The 22,586-nt window shown below is 51.5% G+C and overlaps 1 protein-coding gene across 1 annotated transcript in view; it reads right to left on the bottom strand.

Moving 5' to 3' along the window:
* Positions 1-80: 80 nt before the first annotated feature.
* TG (thyroglobulin) overlaps positions 81-22,586 on the bottom strand; it is a 253,992-nt gene continuing 231,486 nt past the window's right edge. Inside the window, exons 45-49 of the mRNA XM_042924373.1 lie at positions 21,317-21,498; positions 19,780-19,887; positions 2,852-2,986; positions 1,212-1,402; positions 81-319 (exon numbers count right to left, since the gene is read on the bottom strand). Coding sequence (XP_042780307.1) covers positions 234-319; positions 1,212-1,402; positions 2,852-2,986; positions 19,780-19,887; positions 21,317-21,498 — 702 coding nt within the window. The 3' untranslated portion in view covers positions 81-233. The remainder of the gene's footprint in view (positions 320-1,211; positions 1,403-2,851; positions 2,987-19,779; positions 19,888-21,316; positions 21,499-22,586) is intronic.

The raw sequence follows: 22,586 nt of genomic DNA, 5'->3' as shown, positions 1-22,586 counted from the left end.
TTCCACAAATATTGGCTGGAAGGAAGCGGTAGTCTGGGATTCAAGCCTCAGGAAGATCATGTGGTTTGTCGTCCCCCAAGGATTGTCTTAAAGAAACAAATCCGAGTCACCCATGCGTCACTGCATGTAGACATTTTATTGAAAGTTAGTGGCTATTTTAGAGAATAAGATGCCCTTGGTGACAGCCTGAGGTGGGGTTGGCAGACTGGGCAGGGGCGTCTTAGCAGCTACAGCTACTTGCTGTAGCTCTTGGAGCCTGGCTCTCCTGTCGGCGGGTCCTCTGCGTCACTCTCTGCTGATGGACCCTGCTTGGCTTCGTCTGAAACAGGAGAGGCAAGGTTGGTCCAGTCCAATCAGGTCTTCCCCCCATGTCTTCCCCCTTGGCCCTAAGAGAGCCCAGCCTCTGACGGGCCTTCCCAATGATTGCTCAACAGCAGAGCATTTCCAGGGGACGGGCATCAGATTCACCACCACCGGTCACGCTAAGGGTACAATGGGGCTTGGGTTCAATAGAGAGCCACTTGGCCTTGGAGGCTAATACAGTGTTAGCCATCTAAAGCATGTTGGGCAAGGTCCCTTCCCTGCTGAATGTTCCACTCCCATCTCTTGCCACATGAAGAAATCCTGCCATTCTAAAAACCTTCAGCCCCACCATCACCTCCCCAGGAAGCCTTCCCAGACCCTCCCTCCACTAGGCTCCCACTGGCTTGGGTGCAGACGTCCATCGTGGTGCTGGGAAAGCCAAGGGGCCATTTGCTGGGTTACATCACTCACTCCCCCACTCTCCCGGAAGCTTCTTAAAGGCATTGCACTTATTTCTGTATTCCCAGAGCCCTCGTTATGATTCATTTTCTCTCCTTAATGCCTGCTCAACAGGAAGTTCTCTTTAGCAGGAAGAAGTGGTAATACCCACTTCTCCCCTGGCTAGAAATCCCACACCCAGGCCCCTGGTGTCCTCGCCCTGTCTCTCTCTCTCTCTCTCTAACTTTCCCCTCTCGCCCCCATCAGAACAGAAGAACCCCCAGTACTGTGAGCTCTTCATGAAAAAATGCTGAGCCGATGGCACCCTATGATTCACTGGCCCCAGTGAGCTCCACCCACGTCTGCCACCCAGCGAGCTCAGTAAATGCAGGGGGTTAACAACCCGTCCACCCTCTGCCCAGCCCCCATCTGCCCTCTGCCCAGCCCCCTGCCCGCTCCAGCCTCCCCACCTGCCGTGGCCTTCAGAGACTGGATGTACTTGGACCAGAAGGAGCAGTCAGCGCTTTTCAGGCCCTGTCGATTGGGAAGCAGGTCACTGAACTCCTTGTAGGTCTCCCCGCCGGCACGTGGGACAAAGTCAGGCCAGGGGGTTGCAAATTCAGGGGCTTTCCTTGAGAACTCATGTGGGTAGTTGGGATTTCTGGGAAAATGACAAGAAAGGAACATCCACGAGGGAAACGTGTCATTCCTTTTGTCACTTGGGATCACTTTCCAGTTGCACTCAGTGTCTAAGGACCAGATCACACATCTTTAGGTGTCAAGGCAGAGTTTGAATCTGCCCGATCTGATGCTTAGCGCTGTGCTCTCCCGCCGCATTCCAAATGATTAAAGGCAGAAAGGCCCCTGACTCACCTCACCCATCTCAGGCCATTTCTGGAAAAGGAAAGACGCGAGTTCATGACCCAGCAACATTACTCAGGACCTCACGTTACCCTCCTGTCTTTCTGAATGCTCACTTGGTCACCGTGTCCCCTTGTATCCTGGCGTCCTTGTATCTGGACACCACAACCAATCTCTAGGGGCCCTTTGTCCAAGGCCTGGGTTGGGGAGGGCGAGCCAGGCAAAGTTGTCGGCCACTCGTGAGCCACCTTCCCTATGAAGGGGATGTCATATCCTCTTACACTCAGGCACCTTCCCACACCCGCCACCAGGTCTGACCTCCTGACATTCACCAAACAAGGTATTTCTCATCCCTTCAACCTGAAGGTGCCTTCTTTGGGCTGGCATCCTGTGTCTGAACATCCTGCGATTCTTCCAGGCCCCACTCCACTGTCACGTCTCCAGCCATACATTTTCTAAATCTGAATTAAAAGAATTGTCTTTCCGCTCAACTCCTACAACAAACTATACAAAGTTCAACTTTGCCCTTTTAATTCGGTTGGGCTTTAGGTTTCAGACTGTGTGTGGTTTACGGATGAAACCTGACTTTTTCCGCTTTTCCCTTCCCAGGGGCCTGAGTACTATGCTAGGTGGCCAGAGCATGTCTGGCCAGGACATAAAGGTGTGTGTGTGTGGTGGGCGGGGGGGGGAACCAATTTTGGAAGTGGGGACAGTGAGCATGGTACTTGGGCTAGAACAGAGGGGTGAGGGGATGCGAGGGTCAATAAGGAAGGGTCTTGAATATTTTAACTGAATTTGAGAATCTAAGACAGTGCTTCTCAACTTGGGGTGACTATGTACTCCAGGAGACATTTGGCACTGAGATATTTTGTTCTCATGCCTGGGGGGAGGGGTTACCGTCCTCTTGCGGTGGGAGACCAGAAAAGGTGCTGACTAGCCAGCAATGCACAGGATGCCCTCACCACGAAGACTTATCCTGCCCCAGCGTCCATAGCACTGAGCTCCGGGAACCCTGATCTCGAGGCGTCACACGCGGCTGAATAAGGGAGCGTGTGACTGGAGCGTCCCTTCACCGAGGTTAATCTACACAGAGGTAGCTTTGGCTAGAAGAGGGGGACTGAGACAGGGAGCCCAGTGGCAGGTGACCACAAAGGCTGGGGGGTGGGGTAGAGGGAGTCCGCCAATGCAAAGGGTTCAAAGGGAGGGAGGGAGGCGTGATGGCAGAAGCAGGCACATGCCGTCCACTCACCCGGATCGGATGAAGTTGGACAAGAATTGCATGATTTTCAGTGACAGGCTTTTCTCCTCCAGAGTAAACTGCCCCTCGTAGGTAGGGTGGAAGGGAAGGCCGAAGGCATACTGAACATCTGCCAGCAACTCCAGGCTGAGAAAACACACGGAAATAAGAAGCAACAGTTAAAGGAATCGTAAACTTCTGGAAAAGCCAAACAACCCGAAAACCAACATTCCTCCCCAAATGAAGACTTTTTTCTGTTTACGTGTAGGATTCCGTGTTTGGTTTGTTTAGTTAAGATTTGGTTTGGCCTTTAGTCCAATGGAGGCCCACATCTGTTGGCTGAAGTGGACCCAAAGCTGAGCAATCACCTCTCTGGAAAGTTCCAACCATGACATTTGCAATGTCAATGGAACATTCGTTTGTTCAAAATAGCCTGTAGGGGCACCTGGGTGGCTCAGTCGGTTAAGCAGCCGACTTCGGCTCAGGTCATGATCTCACGGTTTGTGGGTTCGAGCCCCACATCGGGCTCTGTGCTGACAGTTCGGAGCCTGGAGCCTGCTTCGGATTCTGTGTCTCCCTCTCTCCCTGCCCCTCCCCCACTCATGCTCTGTCGCTCTCTCTCTCAAAAATAAATACTAAAAAATAGTCTGTAATTTGAGTCCCTTCTTTGTGTTAGCCCTTGTTCATACGACTTATACTTGCACACCTTTTCAAGGATGACGTTCATCCATATAGCCTAGACCAGTGCCTGACACACCATTGCTGGCTGGTCAATAAATATATACTATGACTGAATCAAACATCTAATAAGCAGCATGCAGGGGAGAATAAGGATTTAGAGGCCAGATGAGACGTTTGAGTGGACTGGGCTGGGGCTGGCCTTGGGGAGACCAGCTCAGGGGTACTCGGGGCCATGGGGGTGAACCCTGGGAGAGTGTCACAGTGAAAAAGCTAGAAGGGACTTCACAGCTGTGTAGTAAAGCACTTGACTTTCCCCAAAGAGAAGTCTGGCCTTTGTGCCCTGTGATCATACCTCTGTTTAGTGCAGAGGCTAATTGCACTGGATTTTCCATAAACGTGGTCGCACTTGACAGTCTTAGGGTGGGGACAGGTCATGCCAAAAGACCATGTGACTTAGGGTGGGGGATATAGGCCACATGGTATCAGTGGAGCCTGAGATCAACCATAGGCAGTCAATCAATCAATCAATCTATCAATCATGCCTATGTAACTGGGCTCTAATAAAACCTCTGAACACCAAGTTTGGGTGAGCCTCTCTGGTTCGTGCTACCTTGTGGGCATTGTCACACATCAGGAGAGTGACCCTTCCCGACTCCACAAAGACAGGACTGTGGGGCTCTGCATTGGAACGCTCCTGGGCTCTTCCTTTGTCTGGTCTGAATTCACTTCTTTCCCTGTATGATGTAACAATGAGTCTAGCAGTTTTCAGTGAGGTCTGTGAGTCTTTCTAGAGAATAATCAAGCCTGAGGGTGGTTTGGGAGGCCCTTGAATTTGCACTTGGTGTCAGAAGTAAGCGTGGTCTTGTGTGGAGACTGCACTCTCTAACCTTGTAGTCGGCCACAGATTATCACAAGAGCCAATTCTAATTCTACAGATGAAGGAAACGAAGTCCAGAGACGTTTCCTGACTTACCCAGAGACACGCAGTGAATTGAAGAGCGGAGTCAGCTCAAGAGCACTGCCAGGGGCATGAGCTAATGGGGGGCATGCAGCCCAGTGGCACCACCCCCAGGTCTAAGTCCTCCCCACTCCAAGCCGGTGACCTCTGGCAAGTTACATGGCCTCCCTGATTCCATGCTTTGGAGCAGGTGCATAAATATCGGCTTTGTGGGGTCATTGTAAAGATTGGAATAAGGTGGCACATGTAGCAAGGACTTGAAAGGTATCCACCCTTCTGCTTCGTATGTAATCACCATTGTCAAGCTAATAGCAGAGTTTCTGGCCATGGGCACAGAGTGTCACCAGTGGTTCTCATCTGTGCTGGTATGAAAGGAAGACGCCCACTGGACGCATGTGCTGGGAAAGGGCTTGGGCTAGCTGGCTCCCAGATACAGGTGGTTTGGGTGGAGGTTAAATCACTCTGAGGGCAGGCACGATGTTTCATGGACAGCATGGCTCTGGCCATGAATCAGAGGGATTCGTGGTGGTTATTCCTGAGACTGGGAAACAGGACCCTCAAGTTCAAGGGTATAAAAGGGAACATTTCAGGCCAACAAAGTACTTTCCCTGTAGTCCCTCCCTTGCACAGGCCAAGAACTAGGGTGACCAACAGGGACAGGGCTGGGCCCGACGCCCAGGTACCTAGCCTCGCCTGGGGACCTCGAGGGGTCTCAAGGGCTGGAATCCTTCCTGGGACCATAAGCACGATCACCAAGTGCACACATGGCTGTCAGCAGGGCATGGAGGGAACGACATAGGGCTGAGTCACTCTGCTGAGTCAGCTCTGTCACTTACTGCCCGAGTAACCCTGGATGAGTCACTCAACTTGGGTTTTAGTTTGCTTATCATGAAACACCAGACCGAACCAGCCACGTGCGAGCCAGTTCCAAGTGCTTTGACGAGAGCCGGGTAGTGTTATGATCTTGGTTGTTGTGTGTCAGCACTGGGCTCCACACTGGAAGGGGCCACGGAAGAGACGGGAGACCCCGCGAGACCAACAGGGCTAACGGCACGCGGTTAGGAGGGGAACTTCAACCACAGAGTGTAGTGTCTCTCTGCGAACAGTGTTAGGCACCCCACACCCACTTAGGGATGGTTTTCATCTTATTCCCAAGCAGGGGGACAGGAAGGGGGTAGCGGCATGAATATTTATACATCCTGGCACCCAAAGGGCTAAGTCCCTCGTCCAATGCCCAGAAGTATTTGTGTACTGCACTTGGTCAAATGCACACAAAAGCCCAGAGTCTGCGGTGGCCGAGGTCACCTGTTTACAGCCAGCTCGACTCAGTGCCTGTTTCCAGTTGCCATTTCCTGAGCACGAAGTTGTGCCAGGTACCAGAGTGGGCTTCTGACCATCCAACACTCGGGACCCGCCAAGGACATAAATGTTATCATCCGTACATTTCCCAGGAGATGACCCAGGATGCCGCCACATGCCTCAGACATGGGAGCACCAGGATCCAGAGCTGAATCCCCCAGACCCCAAATCCAGTTCTCCATCTACTTGTGTGCAGAGGCTGAGGGTCACTGAAAAGTACTAATGGCCTAGCTTCTCAGTGATGTTGTAAGACTCAGAGGGAAAAAGGAACACGAAGAAAAAAAAAAAGCCAGGAAGATAGAATTGACGGCAATAAAAATCACCTCTCCCGTAGCCACTCTTGGTAGCTGATGGGTTCCCTTCACCCCCAGTTATCTCAAGGGCCCTGAGAGTAGATGTTCTTGGAGTAATTTGCAGAGTGTTTACATTGGAAGAAACTTAGGTTCTGAGAGGCCATTTTCTTGCCAGGGCCCCACACTGGGAAGTGGCGATGCCAGACCTACGCCGGGTTTGTGATCCCAAAGCCGGCTGAGCACTGGCCTCGTTACACCCCCAGGGGCTACCCACTCCTGTGTGGGCTGCAGAGGCACCAGGGTAGCTTGGCATTAGTAGGCGACGCCCTCTCCCTTCTGCTGCCACACCAGGGCCTGCCCCTTCCCCTACAGTGTGGGAGGGACGCGGCCTGTTTCTGAGAGGTCCTTCAGGGAAGTGACCGGATGAACTTTCCGTGGCTTCCCTGAGAAATGACCACAAACTCAGTGGCTTAAAACAACACAAACATACTCTCTCATCGTTTCCAGAGTTCAAAGTTCCGGCACGGGTCTCACTGGGGTAAAATCAAGGCGTCAGCTGGCTTTGTTCCCCCTGGAGGCTCCGAGGGAGAAATCTGCCTCCTGCTCACTGGCTGTGACAGAACTGGGCCCCTTGAGGTGGAGGACACAGTTCCCATTTTCTGCCTCGCTGTCAACTGAAGGCCACTTGGAGCTCTGGAGGCCACTGCTGATGGCCTCCTTCCTCTACCATCAGAGCCAGCCTGCTCTCACATGGTCCTCTCCCTCCCGCTCACGCTCTGAAGGACTCATGTCCTTACATGGGGCCCACCGGGATAACCCCGAATAATCCCCTCGTCTCAAGAATCTTAACCACATCTGCCAAGTCCCTTTGCCATGGAAGGTAACAGAGTCATAGGTTGTGGGGACTAGGGTGTGGTCATGTAGAGGGGCCATGTTGAGGGTTCTGCCTACCACAGCAGCCTTGTCTGCTATTCATTTCTTCCAAGCAAAGCTTCATTCCCAATAGCGTCAAGAGCAGAGTTCAAATCCCAGCTCAATCAGCTAGGATCCGTGAAGTCTTGGACACAATGCATAAACTTTCTGGGCCTCAGTGTCCTCCTCTGTAAAATGGTGACACGGTCATGCTTCCAAACATCAAGTGAGGTGTGGCAATAAAATATTTCAAATCTCTCGGGGCGCCTGGGTGGCTCAGTCGGCTAAACGTCTGACTCTTGGTTTCGGCTCAGGTCTTGAACCTCACAGTTCATGAGTCGGGCTCTGTGTTGATGGTGCGGAGCCTGCTTAAGATTATCTCTCTCCCTCTCTCTCTGTCCCTCCCCTGCTCATGCTCTCTCTTTCAAAATTAATTAATTAGTTAATTAAAAAGATTTCAAATCTCTTGCTCAGTCTCTGGCTCATCTACTCATTCCCTTTTCCTCTCTAGCTTTGAGAAACACCTGAACACTTGCGCATGGGGCCTTTAACCTAAGAGTTCCATTGTAGGGTCCCGGGGGGCCGTGAGCTCCCCGAAATTATACGTGAAACGGTGTGACGCTGTATATCGACGCTTCCTTGGGAGGGGCTCCATCGCCTTCCTCACCTTCTCAAGATTGGTGCCAGTGGTGTGCTGGCTAAGGTTTAACGATTGCCTTTTGCCGATTTCCATACTGTCAGCAATGCTGCCAGAGAGAACCTCAGACCACCAAGGTGACGTCCTGGAGCTCGGGGTTGGGGAAAGACAGCTGTTGGGAACAGGTGCGGGTCACCTCCAGCCTGCCACTGTCAGCAACCCCAGCAGGTCGCGGAGCACTGCTTTTGGGAAAAGGCCTGGTCTTCCAGCCCATCTGCTCTGTTTAGTTTGAGAGGCTGTTGTGGCTGAGGACTTCTGCTTTGTTTTTTCCTTAGCGGAGCCGATCGTTATCAGGATGCTGGAGTTATTTTGAGCAGTTTAAGGCAGACATCTGGAGGCAGGTCAGACAGTGGGAGCCGTGGAAGAGGGCACTGAGGATCAGAGGACTCTGGGCCCCGGCTGAGAGCCCCAGGACTCTCTGGAGGGAGAAGACAGGATTTGGATTCCACATCAGCAGAGGGAGAGGCGGAAGAACACTCCAGGGACTGACAAGGTAAAAGGAGGAGCTGGTTAGCTGAGCGGCCATGGTGCCATGGGCTGACCGTTCGCGCTGACCGTTCGCACATACTTATTGGGCTTCTCTGCTCTGTGCTGGGTGTGATCACTGAGAAATCATACACCCAAACCTGGGGTTTGGTTGTGCAGGCAAGTGGTCCTGCCCGGCGTTCCTTTATTTTTATTATTTATTTATTTATTTATTTATTTATTTATTTATTAATGTTTATTTATTTTTGAGACAGAGACGGAGCGTGAGCAGGGGAGGGGCAGAGAGAGAGAGAGGGAGGGAGACAGAATCCGAAGCAGGCTCCAGGCTCCGAGCTGCCAGCACAGAGCCCGACGCGGGGCTCGAACTCACGGACCACAAGATCATGACCTGAGCCGAAGTCGGCCGCTTAACCGACTGAGCCACCCAGGCGCCCCAAACTTTTAGCTGTCATTTGCTGTCTTTGGTTATAACCCTCTGGACAGACTTCCCCTCACCTGAGAGTTACTCGTCCCAGCCTCAAGCCAGGTCTGGATCTTTTCACTGTCACATGTGGGCATGGGGACTAGGAGAGATCCCGGCCCCGAGCCCGGTGAGCTGGGCTCAAACCCCGCTTCCCCTGCTGACCCTCTGAGCCTCGGTCTTCCTATCTGTAAAATGGGTCTGGTCATCTCTGTTCAGCCTTCCTCTGGATGCTCAGAGACTGTAGAGGATGGAGATCCCTCCAAAAGTTCCAAATTGCCGTCCAAGGAAAAGGTACCGTCGCTGACGTCCGTGGTGCTATGTTCAGCCAGAGTGTGGGAGGAATTGACGGGCCACATGTCCCGGGGATGACTACGAGCGTTATGTTTCAGTCACAGGGTGTGAAAACAGTTCAGTGGGGATGATGGCAAAACACAGGACGTCAGCACAAGACTGTCCTCGAGTCACATTTGCCGAATGCCTGCTGCGGGGGGTGCCCTGAACAGGGGCTGGGATCAGCCATGTGGCACAGAGCTCACAGCTAAAGAGGAAACGCATAAAAGCCACCATTTTTCAGAGGAGTTGTGGGTATGACAGATAGATATCAAATGAGGAAAGTGTTTACAAAGCCTCACAAGAAGGGAGAGAGAAGCAAACCCACTGTCTCAGGAGAGGAGTTTGTGGAAAGTCAGGGAGTAGGGGTTTAGCGAGTGGGCTCGGCCGGGAAGGGCCTTTGGAGCAGAGACTCAGAGCGTGGGAAGTCATGGGGTGGCTTCTGTGGGAACAGACAGGGACGGGGGTCGGGCACAGAGGGAGTGGGGGCAGACTGGGGTCTGCAGCAGGCAGCAGAGTCCCCAGAGCTTTGGGTCTCGTCGATTGTACCGAGAAGCGCCTCATGCTGAAGAGCGAAATGGGGATTTTTCCTGGTCCGGGAAAACCAAAAGCCTGGGAACCACTAAACTCACTCACTAAGGTCCTGCAGGCTCCAGTTCTGTGAAAGGGGTGAGAACCGAGGCCAGAGGAATCGAGGGCCACACCTTCAAGGGGTTGGGGGACATCAGCGGCTTCTAAGCAAGCAAGCTGCAAGCTGTGTTTCTTCCAGAAGCATTCCTGAAATGGTATGGGAGGGGGGAGACCAGAACTGAGAAACCACGGGGTTGCTGCATTCGTCCAGGAAGGGCAGAGGGTTGGTGCTGTTTACCCCATGCTGCCCAGGCTTCCCATTCAGCCATCCTGACATCTTCAGTCCTGCTGGTGTGGACTCCAGGCCTGCAGTCTGGCCAGCCAAAAGCCACAGTTCAGAGATGAGTCATCGCACAAGCTCCTGACTTGAGCTCTGTTTCCGGTGCAGGGGAGTCATCATCCATGGCCCTTTGGGGCTGATCAAGGAGCATAATGACCGAGGAGGTGGTGTCCTCCGAGGGAAAGATCTGAGCTGGGCTCCCCTCAAGCTATAGAGAGCGAGTAGGGAGGATCTTTCCTACCACGAACAAGCCACGGATCTGCATCGCAAAGGTGGCTCTTGTACCGACCATGGGCTAAGAGGCTTGTGCTGTGGACAGGCTCCCTGCTCCAGTCCATCTGATCAACGGATCTGAGAGCCTGTTGTTCCAGAGATTTCAACCCCTGTTGTTCTGTCGGCAGGAGGAAGTTTGTTGACCTCATCCCCGTAAAATATACTCCCTTTCTTATCTCTAGCCGGCATCTCTAAATAACTTCCTCCGACGGAAAATTCAGGAACAAGGAGGAATGGAATCCTTCTGTTTCCCAGGCTTTTTTTTTTTGGAGGGGTTGACACGTCGTTAACGACCTTACAAGTAGAAGCCTGTAAGCGCACTTCTCTTTGGGCCAATCTAATATGCAAAGGTTCGGATTCTGCCTATGAATTATTATTCTGCCTACGAGTTGCCGAGAGGCAACGACAGGCTTTACAAATGGCTTTTGTTTTACCAAAAGTTTCACTAGGCAATCCTTTAAAAATGAGCTCCCCGATTTACTTTAAATAATACAATCCCACCTTCAGCCCCCAAGAAATACCTGCAACACTTCCATAGACCAGAAAGCCCAGCAAAGATATGCTGTTTTGCTTGTGCTACAAGCAAAGCTTTCAGTGAATCTGGGGCCTTCCCCTAGACATTTGATATTTTTTTAAAGTAAACTCCACACCCAGCATGGGTCTCAAACTCGCAACCTTGAGCTCAAGAGTCCCGTGCTCTACTGGCAGAGCCAGCCAGGCGCCCGGTAACCTGGACATTTTATTCCCTGCACAAAACATAACAACTACTGCTCAGAAAAGACTGCGTCTTCCTGGCCCGGTGCGTCCATCCTCCCCAGGAAGTTACGTGTTTCCCAAGAGTCAACTGTGTTTGTCTCAAACCTGTGCGTGCCAGTTGTCTTTGTCGTGGTAATTACAGAACTTAATTAAATTAATTAAATATCACGCGGAGACCCCCCCTTTCAAGAAACCAAAGCTGGAAATCATAGGCCACGCGTTATGTTTGTGGTTTTGTAAGACTTTCAAAAGGAGCGTTTTCCGACTCAAGCCTCCGACCCTGCACAGAGGGAATGGCGGATGCTCGCACGTTTGTGTGCACAGAGACGATAAAATGTTTAAGGTCTACACCTACCCGATTCGTTTCTCATGAGTTCCCGTCTTAATGGACTTTTCTGATTAACCAACTGATCATCCCACTGGATAACATGGTTTCAATTCTATTAAAAGAAACACACCTGGTTTCTAGTGAGCTAGGGGCACCCGAGTGGCTCAGTTGGTTGAGTCTCTGACTCCCGACTTCGGCTCAGGTCATGATCTCACACGGTTCGTGAGTTCGAGCCCTACATGGGACTCTGCACGGACAGCGTGGGGCATGCTTGGGATTCTCTCTCCCTCTCTCTCTGCCCTCCCCTGCTTGAGTGCACTCTCTCTCCCTTAAAGTAAACAAATAAACATTTAAAAAAATCCCCAATGCCCTTCCAACACACTCAGATAAAATACTATCTCTTTGCCTACCACAGCATATGAACGCCTATGTGAACTACAAGACCCTGTCTCCCACATCTCCAACCACCCTCCTTCTCCTCAATAGACTCCAGCTCCCTGGTTTCCTTCTTTTTTTTTTTTTTTTAATAGTTTATTGTCAAGTTAGCTATATACAGTGTGGTCTTGGCTTCAGGAGTAGACTCCTGTAATTCATTACTTACGTACAATGCCCAGTGTTCATCCCAACAAACACCCAGTGTTCGTTGCCCTCCTCAATGCCCATCACCTATTTTCCCTGCCCCCCCACCCCTCACCCCCATCAACCTGCAGTTTGTTCTCTGTATTTAAGAGTCTCTTATGGCTTGTCTCCCTCTCTGTAACTTACTTTTCCTTACCTTCCCCTATGATCTTCTGTTAAGTTTCTCAAATTCCACATATGAGTGAAAACATGCTGTCTTTCGCTGACTTATTTCACTTTGCATAATACCCTCCAGTTCCATCCATGTTGTTGCAAATGGCAAGATTTCATTCCTTTTCATCTCCGAGTAGTATTCCAGCATATATATATATCTCACATCTTCTTTATCCATTCATCAGTTGATGGACATCTAGGCTCTTTCCATAATTTGGATATTGTTGATAGCGCTGCTATAAACATTGGGGTACAGGTGCCCCTACCAATCAGCACTCCTATATCCTGGATAAATTCCTAGTAGTGCTATTGCTGGGTCATAGGGTAATTCTAGTTTTAATTTTCCTGGCCTCCTTCTTTATCCTCAAACATGTCGAGCCTTTTCCCTTTCTCCTTCCCAGGGCCATTTTCTGAATTACTCTGCTTACTATGTGCATGTTGTCTGCTCTTTGCACCTCATCCTTAGACCTCCGTCAGTCCCATTGCCTGACTGTAGTGTTAATAAAGAGGATAGCCCCTCTCTATCTTGCCAGCTTCTCCGTCTCTAGGATCTAGAAGGGGATCTGGGGCATAGAAGGCAATAGGTAAATATTTGTTGAATCAGTGCTAAAGAGGACACACAGCATGCACCCTCTTCCAGATCACGAGGCTGGAGGAGTCTGTTTTAGAAAATGACTTACCTCCATCTTTACTGGTAAATAATCTTGTCAATTCCCCAGGATGTAGCCAGACCCATGGACCCCATTCAAGAATCCGGCCACTTAATATTTTCTTTGGGTCGCTAATTCCAACAAACTCAACAAGACAGTCCATTAAAAAGATAATATTTTGAATCTGGAATGTTAAAGGCCCCTGGAATGCACACACACACGTCTAGAATGCAAATGTCGTGGTGCACAAAATGTCTTGAGTCCAGAATTTATGACTTTGTTTTCCAGGGTCAGGACATCTCATGAAGGAAGAACATTGCTGCCTCTTAAGTCATGTTGAATTTTTTTTTCTTCTCAGAGACTTATTGTTCCCAAAGCAAAAATAACCATAACGTCTAGAATATGCCAGATGTTTAACACACATCGACTTGAATCTCCATACTATGAAGGAGATGTAACTGTACTCATTTTATAGGTGGGGAAACTGAGAAAAAAAAAACTTGCTGGAAGGCAGGCCGTTAATGAACGCGAGAGATGGAATTAAAACCTCAGCTGATTTCCTTTCAAAGGATGCGTTCTCCCATTCCACTGAGCTGCTTCTCCCCAAAGTAAAGAATTGTCTGGCATCCTATGTGGAGCCTGGGTCGGGGTGCAATTCCAAGAGCCCTCCCCAACTTCCATTCAGAGAGAAGTCAGGACTCGCGTCTCTGAAATGTCCTCTGTGGTGTTGAAATGTGGGAATGATATCTCAGGGCTCTGGGACCAAGGACTACGAAACGAGGTCCAGACCACAGCACCCAACTCAACCACAGCAGCCCATACACAGCCCCACGGTGAATTTCCGTGGGAACTAGGAGGCGTCTTATGACGAAGGGTCCCCATATGCTCTCTGAAGTGGCCACCCCTCCTCTTTCAGGGGCCGGTGCCCGGAAACCACCTCCTCTGGGGTTGTTTGCCTGGGACCTATTCAGCTGCAATGTGGATTCTTCTAGCACAACCCATTAAACAGTGTTGGAAGTCACTTAATAAATGCCAACTTTATGTCGGGGAGTTAGCTGGGCAGTCTGCATGCGCGGCCTTATTTAATCCTGACACACTCCTATACTTGTGTCAATGCTATTGTGAGCTCCATCACACGAATGAGGAAGCGGAAGCTGTGGGAGGTTGTCACCTGCCCGGAGGCACACCGTAAGTGGCTTACCTAGGTAGAGCCGTCTAAGGACAGGCAACACCAGAGAATAAATCAGTGCCCTCTTCCACACTTGCTGGGACTTGGCCCCCAGAGATGGGTTGGGGGGAGGGTCCCCCAAACCTGAGCTGGCCACACGGTCTGGAAGTGGCTTCCCTTTGCTATGGGCTGCAAGGAATCATCTGCAAAGGCACATCCCTTGGCTGCAAAGGGGCTGCAGCCACATGGGCTGCAAAGCCACATCCCTTTGGCTATGGGCTACAAGGAATGCGGAGAGGGCTCCACCTGACAAGGTACTGGGACCGGCGTGTCCTTTGGAAGGGGCTGGTTCAAGAGAAGGACTTCAACTGAGGGTCTACAAGAAGGCAGGGCAGGAGGCGGGCAGGAGGGAAGAGTCCTCGCTGAGTTCAGGAAGTGGCACCTAGAGACAGAGCTGGGCAAGCCCTTCTAGGGATCGTCCTGCACCTCCAACTTGGAGGGGACGGCAGGCCACGGCCCTGCTGGCGTGAATATGGGAAAGAGGCTTGTCAGCCTTTCGGGTCACCCTGGTAACAGAAACACCAGCCATGCTCTGTTCCCATGGTGCACCCATGGTCTGCCTCAACGGGCTCCAGTGGGGCAGTGTCTGTGGGCAGAGGGGTCCTGCGTCGATCAAGTCTGGGGAAGGGATTGTCTCTTCCCTTCAGGTGCTGTTGGTAATAACCCCCATTTTAGTGGAGTCCAACAGTGGTTCTCGGCAGAGGGTGATTTTGCCCCCCCAGGGGACCCTGGCCAATGTCTGGAGACGTTTTTGGTTGTCCCAATCATGGAGGTGCTTCTGGTATTGAGTGAGGGAGGCTGGGGATGCTAAATACCATACAAGGTACAGGACAGCCTGTTACCACAAGGAATTATCCGGCCCGAAATGTCAATGGTGCCAAGCTGAGAAACCCTGGATTAGTCATCATTGAAAATCCCTCTTCCTGAAACAGACAGCTACAGATACAGAGGAGATTGGCCTCAAATCTCCCCAGTGAGCAGAGCTGGTATGTTTCCTCTTCATGTTAACAGCCTTGGAAATCAAAACTTCCAGGTGTTACATGCACACATACACACAACCGCATAACTACACACACACACACACACACACACACACACACACACACACATCTCAGATCCAGGCACTGTTCCCCTAAACCCTTTGAGCCACGCTATGGGACAGGTACTTTGCTTTCCCTGTCTATAGGTGAGGATGCATAGAGGGTCAGAGAGGTTAAGCAACTTGCTCAAAGCCACACAGCTAGTAAGTGGATTTAGCCATGGCAGATACTCAAGAGGCTTTGGGTTGAAGGGTACGATTGAAAAAAAAACAAAAACAAAACAAAACTGGAGAGCGGGCAGGAGACAGGGTCTGGGTCCAGACTGCTACTGATTGGCCCTGGGGCTGGGACCTAATTCCTTATCTTGGGCTTTTGTCTCTTTATCTATAAAATGAAAGACACAGATGAAATCATCTTCCGGATTCTCTGATTCTTTCAGTCTGAATCTTAAAATGGAACCTTCTTCTCACAAGATACATTTTAGTTTCTTTGTCCCCTCCCCCATCCACTACACCTTCCTCCCAGAGCTTGGCCCTCAATTTCAGGGCTGAAAAGCTCATCTATAATCCAGGGGCAGTTAAAGAACCATGCCAGGCTGTGATCAATTAGCGAGAGTCTTAAGAAAGTGGTAATTTATTGCGTTTTGTGTGCTCGCTACGCCAGGAAAGCTAATATATGCTCACAGAAATGGAGGTACAAGACAGATGGCTGAAAATGCACGGCAGCACATATATTTTAAGTCTGTAGGTTTGAGCCAGAAATAAATGAGGGGTGTGACAGCTCCAGGGCAGAATGAGAGAGATGTCTTTTCAGGCAAAAAGGAGAAACTTGCCAATGATTAAATGGGCTAGTTTTGGTGATTCATTCATTGATTTAAGCATCTACGATGAGCCATCCCGTGACCGTGGCGGGAGAGATCACACAGACCCAGACAGTTGTCAAGGACACTCTCTGATGGGTGTGAATAATAGAACACCCTCAGCACTTACTGTCTGACTCATTCTCCGTGCAAATTAATGATCACGGTAACCCTCCGAAGCAGGTCCCATGATCACTCCCATTTCTCAGGTGAAGAAACTGAGTCACCAAGGAGGTTAAGTGACTTGCGTTGGGCTTCTAACCGAGTCAGGTGGCCCAGAGAGCCCGATGTCACCAGGACACTTTCTGCCTCTGTACTCATTGCAATAGCTCTCTCTGTGAAATGTTTTAGTGGCTCTGAGTGTCTCTTTCCTCCCAAACGGTAGCATGTGAGAGCAGAAGTCACTTACGGGTGACTGAGCCCAGTGGGTTTCATGCCTCTCTAAACTGCATAAACTCGATGCTTTACTCACAGCTCAGTCTACAAGGTATAGAGAATGTTGTTCTCCTCCCTCCAGGGCCCTGAAGCCAGGGCTCCACAGAGCCCAGTGTGGAGTCAAGTGCTCCTGACCTCTCTCCCCTCCCTGTTCCCATTTTGCAGATGACGAAACTGAGCCCCCAAGAGCCTATAGACCAGAGTGGAAAGGACTCATTCCCCACCTGTCAAATGAGGGAGTTGGATCAGCTCCAACATGATTTCCGAAGCACCCACTACTCTGTGCCAGGAGGGTCTCTGGGGTCTGAGGCAGAGCGACTGTGACGACCCAGGAGGCACTCCATGAGGGTCTGGCTCACGAGCATGGCCTCCTTTCACTGGGGCGGGGGGCGGGGGTCTTTGGATCAGCATAGTGGAGCCCTGTCCGTGGATCCCCGGAGGGGCATGTGATTCAGAGTCTGTTCAAGGAGCCCTCCTGCAAGGTCCGCGTTGTTCTCGGGTCTGGAACAGGCTGCTCTGGGCCCTTGCTACCCGGGGGCCTCGTGAGCAGGGCTGTTACTTTAGAGAGAAGAGTGGTGCTCTGGGTTGAATTGTGCCCCTTACAAAAGATACGTTAGGGGCGCCTGGGTGGCTGAGTCGGTTGAGCGTCCGACTTCGGCTCAGGTCATGATCTCGCGGTCCGTGAGTTCGAGCCCCGTGTCGGGTTCTGTGCTGGCAGCTCGGCGCCTGGAGCCTGCTTCGGATTCTGTGTCTCCCTCTCTGTCTGTCCCTCCCCTGCTCGCACTCTGTCTCTCTAAAAAATAAGTACACATTAGAAAGAATTTAAAAAAAAAAAAAAAGATATGTTGGAGCCCTAATCTTAGGACCTCAGAATATGGCCTTCGTTAAAAATAGGGTCTTTACAGAGATAATGGAGTTAAAATGAAGATACAGGGTGGGCTTCCGTCTAATATGACTGGTGTTGTTATAAAAAGGGGGAATTTGGACACAGACACACAGCGGGAAGATGGCCGTCTACAAGCCAAGAAATGCCTGAGGCTACCGGAATGGGCTACCTTGACTATGGCTGGTAGGAGACTAACAGGGGTGGGTTCGAATCACCCCTGGCCCGAATCACATGGATCCTTTTTGTCTTGACTGATCTTGCCCTCACGGAGCAGATGCCTTTCTAGGTTTGCCACCGTAAATTTCGGAGCCCAACGGCGTGTGCACACTTTTAAGGCTTCTGATGGGCTTGCTACAGGAGCATCATGTCTTCTCTTGTAATCTGTGCCTTAAAAGGGTGGACGGCAGAGAACCAGACTCCTGTACTGAGCGAATCCCGAGATCCCTGGCATTTGGGAGACACATCGAGGCTTATTCTACAAACAACTCCCGGCCATGAGTGACCGCTGGGTGACGAGGGGAACTTTCATCCCCACCCACACCATCTCTCTCTTCATCGTTCCTTCTTCCAAATGCCTCCTTACCAGAGGAGCCTGCCATTTACTTTCCTTCCTACCATGTGGGGACAGCTGCTGGAATCTAGGAAGTAGACAGGGGTTGGAATCATAAACAGTTCTAAGCAGAGAAACAGAAAGTCCACACGGTTTAGTGGAAAGAGAGTTCAGGGTCTCAGAGAAGTTATGGGTAAGCCAATGCCCTACAACCAACCACTGCTGGTCCTTGGGGAGATCACGTGAAACTCCTTGAACCTCAGACTCTTCATCTGTAGAAGAGCAATGGCCGTTTCAACCCTGCCAACCTCACTAGGATTCTGGATGCTTTTGTGAAGTGTTATATAAACTGAATAATCTATGGGGGAACCAGGCAAACAATGGGTGCTTTGGGAAACTAGAATGTCTGGGGGACGGTATTGGTTCCCTATGGCTGTTGTAAAAAACCAGCATAGACATGGTGGCTGAAAACAACAGACGTTCACTGTCTCACAGTTCTGGGGGCCAGAGGCCCCAAATCCGTTTCATGAAGCCGAAATCAAGGTGTCAACATGCTTCCCCTGGAGGCTCTTGGGGAGAAGCCATTTCTTGCTCCCGCAGCTCTTGAGGATTCTTGCCTGGAATCTGGTGGAGTTTCATGGATTCTTGGCTGGTGTTTCTTAGCTTATGGGTGCTTCACTCCAATTTCTGCCTCCATGGTCACACTGCCTCCCTCTCTTCTGTGTATCTTCCCGAGCCCCTCTCTCGTAGTCACATTTGTGATCACAGCTAGGACCCACCAGGATAATCCAGGATCATTTTTCTGGGTCAAGGTCTTTAACGTAATCTCATCTGCAAAGCCCCTTTTTCCTTATGAGGCAACATTTACAGGTCCCCGGGGTTGGGACCTGGCATCTCTCGGTGGCCACATTCAGCCCATTAGAAGGATGTTGCCAATTACAATGAGAAGTTGTGTACGTTTGTAAGAGTTCCCTTGGTGTCATTGCCAAGGAATACATGGCCTGACTTGGCCAGATAATTTATATCCCAGATATTGTGAATGCCAACCCTGAAAGGGGAAACCATTAGCCTCGTTTAGCAGATGAGGACACTGAGGACCAGAAAGACAAAGGATGCTGCCCAGCTTGCAGCTGACAAGTGGTGGGGCAGGAGCCCCAGCTCTAAAGTTGGCCTTCTTACACCCCATCTTCCTGTTGCCTGCAAAACAGACTGATGTGGGCGATCGATGTCCTCGCCCCACACGGCAGGCCTGGCTTCCACTCTCAGAAAAAATAAAACGACTCTGGCATCTTTGGGAGACCCGACCCCATGAGCTTCTGCTATCTGCAAATGCTCAACCTGGACGGCTGGCCCAGCACAGAGCCCAACATGGGGCTCGATCTCCCGAACCGTGAGATCATGACCTGAGCCAAGATCAAGAAGCAGACACTTAACCGACTGAGCCATGCAGGCGCCCCTGTTCTTTCTTTTTAAATCTTGTCCTTGGCTTCTGGAACAGGCAGGGCTATATTCTGTGCCCACTGGTTGCCCCTTCACTTATCATGGGCTTTCTTTCACTCGCTTATTATTTCCTTTTTCCATGGGGATTATTTTGTTGCACCTGAGACTTTCATTATAAAGTACATTGAAATATATTAAGTATATTTTGAGAGTAGGAATGGCGTACAGATTAGAGGCAAACAGGACTTTCCTTTGTTGCACACAAAAAAATGGGGGAAACCATTTTCTTAAGTGAAAGTGAGTGCTCAGGTTTCAGAGGCCTAAGTGTGTAGGGTTGATAAAGCCTCCTCCCCCAAGCCAGGTCAACCCATCAACAGCTAATGTCGGAACTCCAAAGGGCCTCTTATATCTGTTATTTTGTTCACCCTTCCAGCAATACTGTGAGAGGACGTGGCCATTACTAATACACTCATTTTTCAGATGCCAAACGACATGGCTGATGTCACGGAGCCACGACTTGCACCTCAGTCTCCCCTGTGGGTCACACAATGGACCTGGAGCCCTACCAGACTCCCTGTGCGGCCACAGAGCGGGTGCTGGCCGGTGAACCTTACCTGCTGTGGCCATAGCTTTTGGGAGCGTGGTACATGAAGACGTTTCCTCGGGCTCTCCTGGCCCAGTGCCTGGCCATGTCGATCACAGGACAGGTGATAAAGTAGTCCCTGGGCAAATGAGGCAGAGGAGGGAGCTTTGTTATATGTAGCAACTCTATATACCCAGCGTAACTGAAGACACCCCCAATGCCCAGGGGACATTTGACAATGTTTGGGAGACAGTTGTGGTTGTCACAGCTGGAGATGAAAAGGTTCTTACTGGCATCCGGCGGGGAAGGGCCGGGAAGGTGGTTAAGTATCCCACAATGCCCGGGACAGGCCCCAGAGCAAGGAATCATCCAGCTCAAAATGCCAACCGTCAGGAGGTTGAGAACGCTGTTCTAGGTTCCCCAAGCTTCACGTTTGCTCCCGTTCTGGGGGCTGATGGAAAGATGTTTCAGAAGCACCAGCTTACAACGGTGGGGTCGTGCGTGGGCCGGTACTCAAGCACCGTGCTGTAGAGGGGGCGGGCCTGGTCAGAACCCCACAGACCTCGGGCGGCCTTGGGTCCACCAGGCTCTGAATCCCAGTCAGCGGCCCCGGCATCTTCTTGACCCGCCATATCCTCAGCTGAGAAATGGGGCCTAGGGGACCCATCCTGCAGGGACTTTGTGACAACTGAGGCTGGTAACAGTCATGAAAGTCCCTCAGTGAAGAGGGTTCGTCTCCCCCTCTTTTCTGGCTGTTGAGATGAACTCCTTTGTGGAGTCTGGAGGCAGCCAGAGTGTTTATAGGAAAGCTCTACGGTGGGGTGGGGTCACTGGGGTGTGGAAGGGCACATGGGGCAGCCATGCTTCATCTCCTGAAGAAGAGGGGTAGTGAGCAGGACCAGGAATCAGGCCTACGGGAAAGAGTCACAGCTCTCACCGGTGGAGGGGACACTGCCGAGGGCAGGCAGGGAGGCCACTGTCTGAGCCTGGCTGGGAGGCAATGAGGGCCTGAGCTGGGGCGGGGGGCTGGATTCCCTTGGTGAAACCCTCCTCGTTTACCAGCCCTGCCTCACAACTCAGCTCTTGCCCCAGGGCACAGATGTCTTCAAAGCCCATCAGAGGCAAAGTCGGAGCGAAAGCGAGGGTTTCTAAACTCCAGTCCTGCTTGAGCTCTCTCAATAACCCAGATCAGAGCCAGTCCTGACGGGGTGAGGAGCCAACAAGGGTCCAGAACTTGGACATCGTTGAGCTCTTAGAGTTCAGTCTGGGGCTGGGCCTACAGAAATAGCTGCTGGCTGCAGGGTTGAAAACTGAGCTCTCTGCTCGAGGGAAAATTAAAGCCTTTCTGGTTCCCAGATTCCCAGTGGGCAGGGCCACGTTTTATTCTGAGCTAGTGACTCTGAGATTGGAAACCACAGACTCCCAGATGGGGAGACCTAGCTGGCCAGGGGGTAGCAACACCCTTCAGGCCGTCCCTTCCCGGCACAGTCCAGTGCTCATCCGTGACCTGAGCGTCACCGAGGCCGGCACCAGTGTGAGGGCAGGAGCCCGTGTCCCCTCGGGCTTACCGGGTGGCGTTCTCCAGGGCTCGGGAGAAGGAGGCATAGTCATCAGTGGAGTGCTCCAGGGAATAGTACCATGTTGCAGCCGCCAGGACCCCGGCATCCGCGTCCTCACCGCCCAGCGAATTCTGCAGCGCCTGGTAAAAGGCTGTTTTGCTACTGGTCCGGCCTTGACTTTCCTCAAATTGCTTAAGAAAAAAAAATTTAAAAAAAGAGAGAGAGAAAAGAAAGAAAACGCCCTATCAGATTCTGAAAGTCTGGAGTCAGTATCCTGCAAAGCTTGTTCTAGAAATTTCTCTCTGGGCCAGGGTGTGAAGCACAGGCACGTTGGAGCCAGGCCGCCAGGGTTCAAATCTCAGCTCTAGCTGTGTGACCGCCAACAGGAGGCCGTGGCCCTCCGTGCCCGCCTCTCCCGGCCTGGAAACAGACACAATGAACCGAAACGGAGAACAGGCGTGCAGTACTCCAGTGAGTGTGCATAAACGCGAGCCATTATGGCCAGCGGGTATGGGTCACCCTGGGCTCCATCCTTTTACTCCGTCAGCCAGCTCGTGATCCGTTCTGCTAGGAGAGCGAACGTGAGCCTCATCCGGTCACGTGATCAGTCGGCAGAGGAGTGCTTTCTGCGCATTCACGCAGAGCAACAGCCTCTTCTTCCAGACCCAGCTGTGTGCCGGGCCTTGGGGAACAGCCGTGGACGCACTGATGAAGCTCCCTGTTCTCGTGGGCCCGACGTTCCGGTGGGCGGAGGCGGGAAAGAAGCAGATCATTCTAGTTTATCAGGGTTCTGGTGCCACGAGGGGAAACAGCAGGTTGAGCGGGATGGGGTGGGGGCTAGTTTTCTCGGACTGGTCGGGGCAGGCACGCAGCTCTCTGGGGAGGCTTGTCCGAGTATCTTTTCCTCTCTCTTTCCTGCCCCCATCCTCCTTCCCTTCTTCCCTCCCCCCTTCCTTCCTTCCCTGTCCAGACATTCCTGCTCTCTGCATCAGGGCCGTCTGGGAGGACCATCTCCCTGCTCCCCGGGACTCAGTCTCCTCATTTCTGAAGTCAAGGGGCAGCAGGGTGTCAGAGATGCAGCTCTTGAGACCCCTCGGCCCCTGCGCAATCCTACGCTGTGTGTTTACATATTTCTAGGCTCTTATGTCAACAGCGAACTGTGCTTATCGAGACGCCCTGGTATGTTTAAATTGTTTTTGTAAACATTTCCAAGCATACAGGACCTGTGATTAGAATTTGAGGTGTGGGCATGATGGGGAAGCAACCCTTTCTGTCTGAG

Source organism: Panthera leo, chromosome F2 (genome assembly GCF_018350215.1).
Source record: "Panthera leo isolate Ple1 chromosome F2, P.leo_Ple1_pat1.1, whole genome shotgun sequence".
NCBI lineage: Eukaryota > Metazoa > Chordata > Mammalia > Carnivora > Felidae > Panthera > Panthera leo.
This window is presented reverse-complemented; position numbering and strand designations above follow the sequence as displayed.